Below are 14,448 nucleotides of genomic sequence, written 5' to 3'. Positions count from 1 at the left end.
ATAACATGACGCCTACTGCAGTGTGTGAAGATCTGACTCTATCTTGCTTATATGGCTTTACTAGGCAGGGCTTGGCTGGGTGGCACTGCTCTTCAGGGCAGGGGCTGTGAACTTGACTTGTTTTTTATTTTGTTTGTTCTGTATTCATTTAAACAGTGTCTTCCGCTGCGTGCCAGCCAATCAGTGCTCTCGCTGAAATTGCAGCGTAATGACAGATGTTGCTTTGTGGCTAAGATAGCACTGAGGAAACCTACAGCGACTTCACCCGCCCCTTGGACTAGTGCTCTCTGTTTAAAGGAGACACTTGTTTATATATATCCTTTTTCTTTCACAGGGATTGGCTGTTAGTGCAAGGTCCAGCTGAACCTGTGCAGTCTGGAGAAGGGCAGTAGATAGGTGACTTTTGTACTGTTTTTCTTTTCTGCTAGATAGCAGTGAGTCTTCACGCAGTTGGTCCTGGTTTAAATGTTTTGAACTGCAAAGTCAGAAGAGGGAAGAAAATAATAAGCTGCCATTAGAATCCAAAGGCGCCATCTTAAAGTCAGCAAGCTACTGGCTTTTAAGTATAAATCATTATTAACAAGGCCCAACCACTTGCAGGAGATGGCACTGAGCACCCACTGCTGCTGTTTCTCATTTCCTTTTCAGCTGTGCGGTTATGCAAAGTGCTCGTTATTCTTGAGTCCTTCTAGGTAAGGAAGAGGGATTTATTACACATCTGTCAGCTGCAAAGTGCCTCTGTGTACCTGACATACTATAGCAAGTACTTAAAGAATGAGAGAATCATAATGCCATGCTCTTACAAAGCTCTGCATCTGGTTTGTGCATGTATTGGATAAGAGGGCAGTTTTGCAAGTCCCTTTTTTTACAGATGGGGAAACTGAGGCCTGGAGAGTTGAAGTACCTTGGAGCTGACGTGCAGGCCAGTAGCAGCTCTGCAAACAAAAGCCTGGTCTCACACCCTAGTCGACCATTAAGATGCAGTGCCCTGGACTGATTCTTAAGCTGCTTGCCCAACCCAAACAGAAGGTAACTGTATAAGGACTATATTAATCATAACATAGCTGTGCCAGCTCAGCTAACCCCTGGCTGTGAGCCAGAGCTTGCGGTTGTTCCGGGGAGCGTGGCCACGAGATGGCGTGTTGTAACTGCAACTGGCTGCTGAGAGGTCTCTGTGTTTTTAGGAAGCTGAACTGTGCTTTCTCAGGACTCCCCTGGACATGGAAGTACTGCTTTCAGGGCAATGGCATAGCCCATGTGAGCTCTCTGCTCCCACTGCCAGTGCAGGCTGCTCCCAGCTGCTGTGATGGCTTATCAACATGGCCCCTGTCCAGAGAGAGCTCCACTGTCACCCATCCAACAGGTTTCACTTTCGACCCTGGAAGAGAGTTTCCCATCACTAGTTGCTACTGCAGGTGCTTTGTAAAGCCAGGCTATGTCCCTTCCCCTGTCCCCACAGGGGACAGGAGCACTTTTCCAGTGTGAGATGCTGTGTACAATTGATTGCATGCCTCTTTGAGATTCAGAGCACCTCTCACCTCAATCCTTTCATGGAGCAGATCCATCCTCCCCCTGCCCAAAGTGCCAAAGGCTCTCAGGTCTTCACCTGGAGCACCCCTTGGGTAACACCAGGACCTATCCAAACCTAGGAATCGCCAGGTCGGATGCACCAGCTGTCTTCTGGTGAGCCCAGCATGTGCATAGGCCCTGATCGCTCTGAACAGAAAAGAAAGCAACAGCAAACATTTCACCTAGAAGCAGGTGGGTGTGTGGCTGGTTATCCTGTTTTCAGTCAGATCTATTCCATACCTGATCGCTGGGGCATCCGAGTGCTCTGAAGCCCTGCAAGACCCTGGCTAAGGAGCTGGCAAACGGCTTGGAGTTGTTCCCTTGTGCAGCAGGTAGGGTGCTGGAGAGCTCCCCGTTGCTTGTACCTTGCAAGTCCTACCCTGCCTCTGCAGCAGCTGTGGGCTATGTTGCTTCTTTCCTCCTAGCCCCTGGGCCTAGTACCTCTTTTCTTCCTGCAGCAGTCAAGCCCTTCCTTATGTCAGGGCCATTAGATGTGGAGTTCTCCAGCAGAGGCTATGTGGGACACTCAGAAGTTTTTCTTACCTGCCATCTGGCCCTGCTCAAAGTAGGCTTTGAAGACATGGGAGGGGGGGGGTGTAAAAATACCCCAGATGTGCTTACATGGTAGCATCTCCCATCCAGCACAAGTGGGGAATTAATTACAGGCCTGGATTTTGCTAGCAACTCATTGCTGCTGGTACAGCACATTGCTCTGACCTGAATCACATGCCTTTCAGCCTGGATTCCCCAGGGCTGCATTTCCAGGGTGTGATGCTTTGTGTTGGGTCGGGGTTGACCAGAGTTTTACGAAGAGATTTGTTATGGACCTGTGCAGGATGGTTTGGATAGGGATGATCCTGCCTCAGGCAGGGGGATGGATTCAGTGACTTCCAGGGGTCCCTTCCAGCCCGTCTCCATGATTCTTCAAAAATGTCAATTAAAATCTCTCTTGCAGGCACAAGCCTTTAAAGCAAATTAGCTTGTGCTCTGCTATAGCTGCTAGCTGGCCAGGTAAAGAAACTTTCCAGCTGTCACATTTTAAATCACCAACAGGAAAAAGTCAAGTCTGTGGGTGGTTTTCATCCAGAGGAGTCCTAACATCCTGCTTGGTTTCCAGCGCTGAAGGCATGGAGATGGATGGCTGCTGCCCTCATTCCTTACAGTCATTAACGGTCCCTTCTTGCGTGAGCCTGGCTGTCTGCACCAAATTCCATTCTCCGGCCATCTCTTCTTTCCCTGCAGTCTCGATTGGATACGGAAGTCCTCAGTTCCTCTCCCCCACGTGTGGAGTGTTGCCTTTCAAAGCTCTTCCTGCCTGCTCATCTGGGATTGATTAGAACTGCATGGCCTGTCCCCTGGGGACGGTGGTGGCTCTTCCACCCTTTATCCTTCTCAGTTCCAAGATGCTTTGGCTGTGGGGGGTGAGGCAGGGGTTATATGGATCAATGACACTAATCCCAGGCACTAAGTCATGTCTCTCCTCTCCCAACCGCTCCGGAAACAGCACCTCTTAAGAGTCCGTCTTGGCTTCTGATTTGTTTTTGAACCTTTCGACTCAGTGTTGTCCCGCACACCCTGAGAATGTTACCTTGGGGGGGCAAGGGGAGGAGATACAAGGTTCTCATGTGATCTCAGGACTCCTGGAGCTGGGGACTGAAGGAAAACACCCAGTGTGAGAAACCAGCTCTGAGAGCAGGGGCTGGGGACACTCAGTTGTGTAGCCATCGGAGTGGCTTGGACTGTGTGCTGGGAGGGAGATGGAGGCTGGTGCTGCCATCACCCAAAAGCTTTGCAGGCCACCTCCAGCAGTGGCTTTGCCCATGAGAAGCAGCTGCCTTCCGGTGAGCTGAGGCATCTCCTTGGTCTAGGTCTTTGCCAAGAGATGGATCAGTTTACTGCTCCTGAGACCCTGTGCCCACTGGCAGGAGGGCCATTATCTTCTTTGTCTGTGGTTATAAGGTGTCTTGACAGCTGGTGGAGCGATTCACCAAGCCCCTCAAGTGAGTCCTAATGGGACGGGTGCATGGAGGAGGGCAAGCACAAGGTTCCAGCCCCTGGGAAGTGCCTGGCCAGGGTAGGAGGGTGGTCTCAATGGAGATGATCTTCCTGGAGCATCTCCCCCCACCCCCAGGCAGTGCCCAGGCCACATCTCAGCAAGTGAACTGCAGGTGACGGTACATCCAGCCATGCTGCCTTTGCTACACCATGGCAGGAAGCCCCAAGTACTGCTTTTCGGGGTATCTTGCTCTGCTGCTGAAGAGAGAGGCAGGTCTTTGGGGTTTAATTTAGCAGTGCAGGGGAAACATCTGAACTCTGTCTCAGGCAGTGCTTTTCCTGCCTGCTAGGGGAAACCAGAGCTGGCTGGGCTGCTGCTAGCAGGAACGGTCCCAGGTCAGCCATTGTGGGGTGGGGTGTGTTAGGGTAGCCAGAGGGATTTGGGCTAACCTGGCAGTACCGGAGGCTGCAGTTACATCCTTCTGGGCTCTTGGCTGGTTTCTGGTACGAGCTGACTGGCAGGATGGGAATGGCAGGAGCCGTCCTGTGTGTGTCTGTGCATGTGCATCTCCCAGGTGGAGAATAGCACCTGGCATTAGCAGCAACAACCCCCAGCTGATCAATGGGGGCTGAGCCAGTGCTGCCCTTACTCACTTCTGCTCTTCCCAGAAGAGCTGGTTTGCTTCCACGGCTGCAAATGAGCTTACTGTAGTACGTGGTGACTCACGCTGCCCAGGGGCCCGCGGGGCTAAATATAAGGATGTTTATTTTCAAAGCTGTTTTGTTCTTCTCCCCTGTGTGACTGTCTCTTCCCCAACATTGCTGAGGTCACGGTGGCTGCTATGGAGGCAGTTCCCCCCGCGTGACCCCCCACCCCTTGCTCACTCCATGGGGGAGAAGAGAGCTGTATGGGGCTGTGGGTGGCAGGGGAGAAGGCACCCAGCTTGCAGACCTCGCGCTCAGGGGTGCAATAGCTCCCTGGGGTTTCTTCTGCCAGCTGGGATCCACCCTGGCTGCTGTGGCCCATGTGCTTTGCCCTTCTTCACCTGGCTGTGTGTCCCCCAGTTCTTGGTACGCTGCAGGTACTGCAGCCCCTTAGTGCACACCTGTTCTGGTGCAAAAGGGGCTCCTGCGGGATGTGACCATGCCACACCTTTGCTGCAGCATGTGGAAGTTGAGTGGGTATGCAGCACCTAACCCTTTGCTGGGACAAGGCCAGCCAGGCCAAGAAAACCAGGAGTACCCTTTATCCAAGGGTAAGTTACCCACAGTCAAGTCTACTAGTCAATCTAATCCCATCTGGGCTGCAGCAGTGCTCCAACTGGGATCAAAACTGGAGGGTTCTGGCTACAGGGTCTTGTCCCTCTGCTCAGGGTCAGACCGACACCAGATTTGGGGTCAGGAAGGAATTTTCCCCCATGATCATATTGGTACAGACTGGTGGGGGGGAGGTTGCCTTTGTCTGTAGGAGGGGTATGGCCTCTGCTTGGGATCCCTTGAATGTATGTTAACAACCTGTTACAGAAGCAGGGCACTGGCTGTCGCAGTCCCCCTGCTTCCCCTGTGGCAGGGTCAGGTCTGATGCCTCATGCAGTGTTAGGGCTGATGGCACTTTTATGGAGAATTTAGATGATGGGTTTAGCTGTGCTGGTTTGGACAGGGCTGGTTCTGCCTCTGGCTGGGACTTGGACTAGATGTGGCCTTCGGAGCCCCCTTCCAGCCCTGCTGCTCTACGACGCCGTGATCCCAGGGTAAGTCTGTCTTCAGGGCAAACAGATTTCTCTGCCACCTGGCACTGTCATAGCACCTGCAGCAGGCCACTGGTTGCAGAAGCAGTTGCAATGGGGCAGGGGACCAGCTGTCACAGGCCACCAGGCATCAGATCCTGCTAAGGGGCACAGAGACAGCCTGGCTGCCCTTGTGCCAGGAAGCAGGAGATGCTGCAGCTGGGCTCCAGGGGGCAAGGGGAAGTGAGCAGAAAGGAAGGGGATGAAACAGTTTCCCAGGGGCTGCCGTGCCATGTGCTGTACAAACAGAGCTGAGATGGGGCCTGCCCCAGAGGCACTTCCCTTTCAGGCAGTAGGCGCAGCTGGGGAGCCCAGGGCGGGGGGCCCAGGCCTCCTCTCCCTGCTACCAGGTGGGGGCCACCCGACCGCCTGATTCCTGGAATCTCTTCTCTGCCAGGGCAGGAACAGGCCCATGCCCAGTTCCAGGTACTGGATCTCTCTGGGGTGCCGTGACTGGGCCGGAAGGAACCGACGCTGCTGGGAAAAGGCAGCGGCCGTGTCTGGGCTGCGTGCGCTGGGTGGAACAAACCGCTCGGGACCCGAGCCAAGCTGGGCTTTCCATTGCGCTTTCCTTCCAGCCCTGCTCTCGCAGCTCGCAGGCTGGCGGGACTGCTTCCGGCGGTGGTGCTCACCCCACACCACTGGGGGGGTCTGGTGGGTCACCCTGCAGACCCAGGAGCTCTATGGAAACAGCCTGTGTGGGTGGATATACTGACACCCCCACCCCGAGCCCAACACAGCATGGGAGTAGGGACAGCTCCTGAAAGAGAGGGGGTGGGGGGTGTTACAGGCTGTGGGGGTTGTACATGTCAAGGTGTAGTGGTATGGGTGTGTACACCTTGCAGTGAGTAGGGTGGCTGAGCCTATTAAAGAGTAGGAACGTCTGCGTGTGTGGTGTGTGTGTGTGTGTTGCAGTGAGTGGGGATTGTACACGTGTGTGTGTGTGTTTGTGTTGATGAGTAGGGATGAGATGTGTGTGGGTGTGTTATGACATGTAAGGATGTGTGTGCACGTGTGTGTTATGGAGAGTTGGGCTGTTATGGGATGTGTGCATGTGGGGTGAGTGATGTGTGTTATGGTGGGTAGGGATGTGTGTGTTATGGTGAGTGTGTGCGTGTGTGTTATGGCACATAGGGATGTGTGTGCACGTGTGTTATGGCGGGTAGAAGGCGTGTTACGGCATGTGCATGCGCAGAGTGTGTGCCTGTGTGTTATGGCACATAAGGATGTGTGCGCTATGGTGAATGAGGAGGTGTTATGGTGAGTGTGTGCGTGTGTTATAGCATGTAGGTGTGTGTGTGTGTGTTCCAGCCAGAGTTATTGGATGTGTGGATGTGTGTTATGGCTTGTAGGTTTGTGTGTGTGTGTGTGTGTGTGTGTGTGTGTGTTATGGTGAGTGGTAGGGTGTGTTATGATGAGTGTGTGTGTGTTATGGCATGTAGGAGTATGTGTTACAGGCAATGTGTGTGTGCATGTGTGTTATGGCTTGTAGGGGGGTGTGTGTTATGGTGAGTGGTGGGGTATGTTTTAATGAGTATATGTGTGTGTGTGTTATGGCCAGTGGTGAGGCGTGTTCCAGTGAGTGTGTGTCCATGTGTTATGGCATGGGTGGACAGTGCAACGCGGGTCCTGCCCTGGGGCTCTGTGGCGTCTCCAAGCAGGGGGCGAAGTCTGGAGTCGCCGGAGGGCTGGGAACGGCCCTGGGCTCCCCGAGCCCGTCCCAGGTGCTGTGCCCCGGTGCTTGGGGGCGGTTCCCCCAGGATCACCCTCCCTGCAGGCAGAGGAAAGGGCAGAGGTAAATATAGCCCAGGCGCTGGCTCCACATTCTCTTGCCGCTTCCTGCCATTTATAAACCTCCCCAGGAAGCAGCCAGGCCCAAGCCTTCCTGTGGCCAGCACAGAGCCACCTGCCAGCGACCCTTCTGCTGCCGGGGGCTGGAGGCGCCGGGGCCGGTGTCTAGACGGGGGTGTCCCTGCATCCCTGCACCGCCCCGGCCTGGGCAGCGCTGGCACAAGCTCCGGGCAGTGATCCTTAGCCATGACCAGAAGCTCATGCAGGGGTTGGGGCAGGACGGGCACTCGGGGCTGGAGTGTCTGGGGGTCTGGTTTGCTCCCGGAGGCACGAGGGGAGGTGGGGTCTGGCTTGGGTGTCCGTATGGGGGGCGAGGAGCCGGGAAGCTGCTGTTGGCCCCCAACCAGCCTTTGCCGTGGCTCTTTCTCTGATACCAACCCTGTGGCATCCCCTTTGTGTCCTCCATGGGGTGCCTGCGGCGTAGACTGCCGGCCGGCCAGACCCCAGAAGCAACAGCCAGGCCCCAGTCCCGAGGTCTGACCTGAGCAGCATCCAGCAGCAGGGACCGGGAGCCGCCCCCCTGTGACCACACGGCCCCGGAGCACTGCAGCGGGTAGGCAGGAACATCCAGACCAAGCCGAGGTGGGAATAGAGGGTTTCCCTTCAGCCGGTGCAGGATGGGACCCCATGCACGTGTGCATGCCTGTGACTGCCGCCTGACAGCAGCAGGTAGAAACGCCAGCAGAGACCCAGCTGCGACGTGCCTGGCACTGTACGCGCGAAGAGGCCCCCGCTCAAAGGGTTTCTGGGTTTGACGGGCAAAGCAAGGCTTGTTCCTAGAGGTGGGGGGAGACGGGAGCTGCCGGCTAGCAGGGTCGGGGCAGAAGCCGGTGCAGCCAGGCGCTTCCCGCAGCGGCAGAGGGCAGGAGAGATGGCAGGAGGGCATGGAGGGGAAGGAGCGGTGGGCACCTGAGGGGTTAATCCAGCTGCTGCAGTGGGGAAGGGCAGGGGTTAATGCAGGGAGGGGTGGCTGGGGGTGGAGAGTCCCGGCAGCTTATATCAGGCTGCTAGCCCAGCTGGCTGGGTTTGCGCCGCTCGGCTGGGACCAGGTGAGTGCATCCTCTGCCCAGCTCCAGCCGTGGGTCTCGGGGGCAGGCGCTGCAGGCTGGGATCCGTGCGGGGGGCCCGGGTTGCTGGGGCTCTGGCTGGAGTTGCCCTGTGGTTAGGAGCCGTCCCTCCAGGGCGGGCGCCCGTCTGCCCACAACCTGCTTATTTATAGTGCCGGGCCTGGACTTCGGCGCGCCGTGCTTTTTATAGCCGACCTGGTGGAGGGGAGGCCCCGTGGGAGCACGGCGAAGGGGTCAGACCTCCCGGGCGGCCGTGGGAAGTGCCACGGAGGTCCGACGGCCGGAGATGGGTGCTGCCCCCCGGGGCTGCTGGTTTTCTGGGGGTGGCTGAGCTGGTCTGAAAGCTTCGCTGCTGTGCTGCCTGGTCCAGGCCCTGGGAACCAGCTCTGCGGGGTGCAGCCTGGCCCTCTTGGCGAAGCCGGGCCGCGACTGGGCGTGCGGTGGGAGCGCGTGCTGGGCCTCCCGCCAGGAGCGGGTGGCACCGTCCCAGTCCGGCCTGGGCTCGCAGGAGCCGCGTGTGGCTTGAGCGGTGCGTGGAGAGGCCTCGGCTTGCTGTAGCAGCGTTGTGGAGGTAGCCGCTATCTCATCGTAAACCAGACTTCGCTGGACAGAGTTGCATGGGACGTTGCACTTGAATTTTCATGGGATGCTTTTCTTCCTTGCCCTAGTGGGATGCGGGGGACTTTGCGCTAGGGGCTGTATGTGCAGAGCAAGCTCGGGCCGAGTGCAAGCAGCCGAGGCAGGCAGACGGGGGCGCGGGAGGAAATAAGTGCTGCTCTGGATACAATTTCCAGATGTCCTTTTGCACAGGTCACAAGCCCCTTGGGGCTGAGGGCTGGAGCTGCCCTTTGAGTTTCTTCCCTCTGGTTTTTCTGACCTGGCGGCTGGAAGAACTGGGGTTTCGGGGGACTTTGCTGGTTTGCGGCTCTGACCGGCGCTGAGAAAAAGCCAGACCTAGACGCGGGACTGGAAAGGCTTGTTTTCCCAGCAGGTCCCATCGCGGCCAGAGCTGGGCTGGGTCTCGCTACTGACTCACTCCCTGCCCCCCCGGCTGGAGTTTAATTCTTGCTCTTTCTTTGCACTCAGGCCGTCTCGGGCCCGGCGAGTCCCTACCTGGGAATGCCCTTTGTGCCCGGGAGAGCTGGCAGTTCAGGGAAGGTGGTCAGGGATCTTTGCCTCTCTGTGCCCACCGGAGCTGGGTATTTCCGTGCCTGGGCCATACTCCCCTTCTGGGGGGTGGAGAGCTGTTAATCTCAGGCACGTGGGGGCTTTCTCATGACGGGGAAGCTGGCTCTGATCTGGGGGGAGGCTGGAGGAAGCGGCGGGGCTGGTGCCAGACTCGGAGCCGGGCGGGTGATCCGATCCCACGCGCTGCCAGCTGCCCTGTGCTTTCTGCTCCCGGGCATCGCTCCGCTTTGGGGCTGGGAGGTCGGGGCTGGGCCACTGATATCCCACAGGGCTGGGGGGAGACGTACCCGGGACAGGAAAGCTGGTTAACCATTAGCTCCCAATGCACTGGGGGGCTCTTCCGAGCCATTTGTGTTCAAGGAAACCATCTGTTCAGCCCTGTCAGCATCCGCACCTGATTTACTGCCCCGGCCCCGCGGTGCCCCAACCCCCGGGGTCGGCCCCTCCTTTGTTCTCAGCCGCCCTCGCTGGGTGATCAATTAGAGCGTGATGAGGCTCGTTCTGCCCAGGGGTCTCTCAAGCCCGTGGGGTCACGATGCCAGCGGTGACCTCGACTTGTACCTACCGTAAGCTCCCCCTTACCCTCCCCAAGCCCGGTTGGTTGCTGGTAAGACGAGGCCTGGTTTGGATGGGATGCCCTATCCCAGTTTGGGGCTTCCCAGGAGGACACAGAGTGCAGCTCTCTGGTCCTGCTGGATCCTAGATGGCCGGAGGGGGCTGGTTCACACGGCCGTAGCACGTGGAGGCCTCCATGAGCCATGCACAGAAGCCTCTGTCCTGCCCCCGCACAAGCAAAAGGGCAGGGATGGACCCAGGAGCGGACCCCCCAGACCCTCCAGCCCGTGCCGCGCCCAGCCTTTCTTTTTAGGGGGATCTGGCATGGAGGGCCCCAAGAAGTGTAAACCCCTACACCGCCTCCATCCGCAAGGCCTGGAAAGGGGAAGCCGTGGGAGTCCTTCAGCCCGTGGGCAGCCACCTCCCTCCGTGGCCCCGCTGGGCTTGTAAAGATAAGGCGGCAACCCCGCTATTTTTTCCTGTCGCGGCTGCTCCGGGGATGTCGGCCGTGGCCCAGGCGGGTTGCAGGATGCACCGCGCTTCCCTCTTCCTGCCCCGGCGGGTTGCACCTCAGGCCTGTCTAGAAAGTGGCTCCTTCCTCACCTCCGCGCTGCCCCGAGCCCCCCCCCAGGCGCCTGGTCTTCCTGAGGCTGCGCCTCGCCCTCCTCAGCCGGGGTTTCGTGCCAGAGCTTCACGGGGTGGAGAAGGGGCTGTAGCAACGGGGTCTTTCTTCAGTGCCCCGGTAGCCCGGGCATGAGGACTTCCCTGGAAGCTGGCTGGCAAAATCCGCACTCTTCTAGCAAGCGGCGACTGGGACGTGCTTCAGAAAAGCTGGGCTCAGCGTGGCCTGGGAAGTGGGGGCATCCATGAGCCGTGACCCCACTCTTAATTCAGAACAGGCTGGGGTCTGCTCCTGGGTGCCCAGCTCAGGCCATCGTGTGGAGCCGTGGCAGGGCAGGCGGGGGCCCGTGGGTGCAGACACCCCCGGGAGCCCTGGCAAGGGGCTTTGCTGCAGCGCGAGCATCTCCCCTGCGAACCGGAAACCTCGCGGCTCTCCTGGGAGGCAGTTACCCTATTTCCTCACATACAATACGCCCCCGCAGAAGGCACGCACCTTGCTTTTGAAAGGCAGAATGAAGAAAAGCGGATCTTGCCTTGGAAATACTGGCTGGCAGCAGGAAGGGACTGAGCGGCAGCTTCTGCAGCATGCCAGCGGGGGGAGACAGTGGAGCTAGGGAGCCCCAGCTCCCCGGCAAAAACAGAAGTTACCGTATTTCCTCACTTATAACATGCACCCCAGTGTCCGGCAGCTGGGATTTGTGTCGCGTGTGAAAGAATACGGTACTTTTCTAGCCAGGAGCCCGACAGCCATTGCCCCTTGCCCGGGAAGGGCACTTGCCCGTAGGGGCTGCTCTGAGTGTCCCGTCACTAACCCCCATCCCTCTTCTCTTCTTCCAGGTGAGGAGCTGAGCTGTCGGGACCCAGGCTCCATGCCCCGACAGGACCTTGCCGGCTGCAGGCAGGAGCGGAGATCTGGTTAGGGGGCTCTGCCAGCCCGTGGACACGGGTGCAGCGTGCTTCCCTGCCCCAGCTGGACTCGGAGACTGCTTGGATCCGGCTGGCGGTCGACAAGCCGTGCCGCCACCTCGCGAGGAAGGCAGTGGGACTTACGGTGGGCTCTGGGCTCCTGCCATGGTGCCCTGAGCCTGCCCTGCTGCCAGCTGCCCCTTGTCCGGGCACGTGTCCCCGAGAGCCGAGGAGCCGGTGCCATGAGGCCGGTGTCGCCAGCCAGCGGGCTCTCCCCGCTGGGGCTGCTGACGCGGGGGCCGGAGTACCTGCGCCGGCAGGTGGAAGGGGACAGGGGCGCCCGCTCTCCCAGCGCCGTGGAGAGGCTGGAGGCCGACAAAGCCAAGTACGTCAAAACCCAGCAGGTGATCGAGAGCCGGCAGGAGCCCGTGCTGTGCAGCAGCACGCCCCGGCCGTCCCCTCGCCCCCGGCGCCTCCTCATCCCGCACCAGTGCAACGAGCTGAGCGTGGAGCTGAGCTGGGAGGGCCCCCGCCGCCCGGCGCCCCCGCAGTCCCCCGTGGCGCGGCGTGGCGGCAGCAAGCGTGGGCTGAGGCCCGACTCGCTCGTCATCTACCGGCAGAAGCGGGACTGCACGGCGGGGAACAAGGAGAACGCCAAGGGCTACGGCCTGGTGCGGTGGCTGCTCCAGGGGGCCCTGAGGGACAAGTCCCCCCCGCCCCCCGCCTCTGGAGGCCTGGAGGAGGAGCCCCTGACCCCGGAGGGAGAAGAGATGGCCATGGTCTGGGTGCCCCTGGAGAAGGAGGTGGCTGGAGAGCAGAGCCCAGGAGGCAGCCTCTTTGCTCCTGGCACCAGCCCCATGGAGCAGGCGTCACCCAGCGCCCAGAGATGCCCGTGCAGCTCCAGCCCCAGGGAGCCGGCCTCAGCCTGTGCCCAGAGACCCCTGCCCAGCCCTGGCCTGGGACAGCCCCTGCCGGGGGCCAAGCCGGCGCTAGCCCTGCGCTGCTCCCTCCCGCTCTCGGAGAAGGAGCGGTTCTTCAACTACTGCGGCTTGGACCGGGACCTGGTGGAGGGCCTGGGGGCAGAGCGCTTCGGGCCGGCGGGCTGGGACGTGGCCTCCTCCCTGCACCCAGGCAGCCGGGGCTCAGCCGGCTCGGGGTCCCAGGGCGCCCCCTCCCAGGGCAGCGGGGCCGGGGGGGAGCCGGGCGCGCGGCTCTGCTCCGCCGTCTCCATCGTGGAGCGCAACGCCCGGGTGATCAAGTGGCTGTACGGCTGCCAGAGGGCCTGGGCGGCCGGCCGGGAGTCCACCGTGTGAGCGTGGAGATGGGCCAGGGCCCTGGCTGGGTCTGTGCCCAGGACACTGGGCTGTGGACTCGTGGCAAGATGGACTTTGGGGGGGAGATGTGAGCTGGTTCCTCCCTGCTGCCCTCCCCGGCACCGGCTGGGTGTAGCGTCCCCGCCAGGGGCGACCTGCTGGTCTCGTGCTGCTCGCAGGGGTCAGAGAGGCGAGATGGGAGCCAGGTGCCTCCGCGGCTGGTCCCAGCCGAAACCCGCTACTTTCCCCTGACAGCTAGCTGCAGGCTGGGGTGCAGCCCTTGGACCTTCTCTGGAGCTGAGCTCTGCCCGGGCCCGGGGCTGGCAGGACTTGGGGCCTCATCCGTGGGTGTAGCGGGCGCAACGCTGCCCCTTGAGAGCCGGCTCCGTCAGCTGCCACCTCCCTCCCAGGCTTTTCTCTGTGTTTTCTGGATCGGGAATAAAACCAGATGCACCTGGAGTCCCGCTGCCTGCGATCCCGGCTGACGGGGCTGCTGCTGAGGGCCAAGGGCGTTGCGTGCGCTGCTCCGGGCTGGGGAGAGCGCCTCCCTCTCCGGAGACCTGGCGCTGGGGGAAGGATGCCCTTGGTTGGCAGGCCCAAGCCTGGCTCTCGTCCCCCGCCCTCCCCAGGCCCGGCCAGGTGGAGCCGAGCTCCCTGCTACCAGCCCGCACAGGTCCCAGGCAGCCGGGAGCCTGCCAAGAGCGCTGGGAGCGGGGAGTTACTCATCCTACCCTGCCCTGTGCCCTCCATCTCCAGGTGTGGGTGGCTCCCGCTCCCACCCTGCCCCGCTGGGTAGAACGGCTGCCTTTGATTTTGGCATCCACGTGCTCTGCTCTTGCCAACCCCCTCCTCCACGTCCTGCAGCTGCCTCCACGAGGGGCCGCGGAGACCCAGAGCCTAAGGCAGGCTGATGCCTCTTGGGGGCTCCCAGACCCCCCAGCTGGGAGAAGCCAGGCCCCAGGGATGCTCCCCTCGGAGAGCCGATTGCCCCTCCAGGCCCTGCCCCGGGGCCTCTCCTCTTCCATGGCAGCACTCAAAGCAGAGGGAGGTGGTGTGGTGCATCGGCAGGGTTTTTGGGAAGCAATGGGAAAACCAAGCCCTGGAACAAGCTCCTTCTTGCCCCAGCCGGGGCAGGCACTAGCAGCCTGGGAGCCCAGGTCCTGCATCTGCCCCAGCTGCTGCAGGGAGGAGGAGGTGGGTGGAAGGGAGCCCGGGAGAGCGTCCGAGATCCCGGTGGCCGGGGGCTGCGTTCGTGATAGCACCGGCTGGAGCTTTGGAGGCACCGATGGGCCTCACTACGTATCCAGCCCAAACCCTTCAGAGCTGGGAAATGCCAGCAAACGTTACTGGAGGCGGCTGGACCGGGAGCGTTTCTCCCCCTCCGCCAAGCAGGGCACGTGAAACCCTCAAAAGGGAACCACACTAGTAGCACTAGCAGGTGTGCGGGCTCCTACGCAGCATTTGCGCACCAGGAGGAACCCAAGGCGTCCGACCCGTCCTGCCTCAGGCTTGCGGAGTCCTTTGCAATCGAATCGCTTTTGTATTTTCTGCCGCCACCAAAAACCAGCGGAAGCCACGAGCGGGCATTTTCCGAAG

At 60.1% G+C, this 14,448-nt stretch overlaps 1 protein-coding gene across 1 annotated transcript; it reads left to right on the top strand.

Moving 5' to 3' along the window:
• Positions 1-881: 881 nt before the first annotated feature.
• Positions 882-13,311, top strand: FAM110D (family with sequence similarity 110 member D). The gene is made up of 2 exons (XM_090056561.1): positions 882-1,029; positions 11,471-13,311. The coding sequence occupies exon 2, from the start codon at positions 11,782-11,784 to the stop codon at positions 12,850-12,852; it is 1,071 nt and encodes a 356-aa protein (XP_089912687.1). The 5' UTR covers positions 882-1,029; positions 11,471-11,781; the 3' UTR covers positions 12,853-13,311.
• Positions 13,312-14,448: the final 1,137 nt, after the last annotated feature.

This window comes from Crocodylus siamensis, chromosome 7 (genome assembly GCF_052110815.1).
Source record: "Crocodylus siamensis isolate JL-2025a chromosome 7, ASM5211081v1, whole genome shotgun sequence".
Lineage (NCBI taxonomy): Eukaryota > Metazoa > Chordata > Crocodylia > Crocodylidae > Crocodylus > Crocodylus siamensis.
Note: the sequence above shows the minus strand (reverse complement) of the source record. Positions and strands in the feature narration are given on the sequence as shown.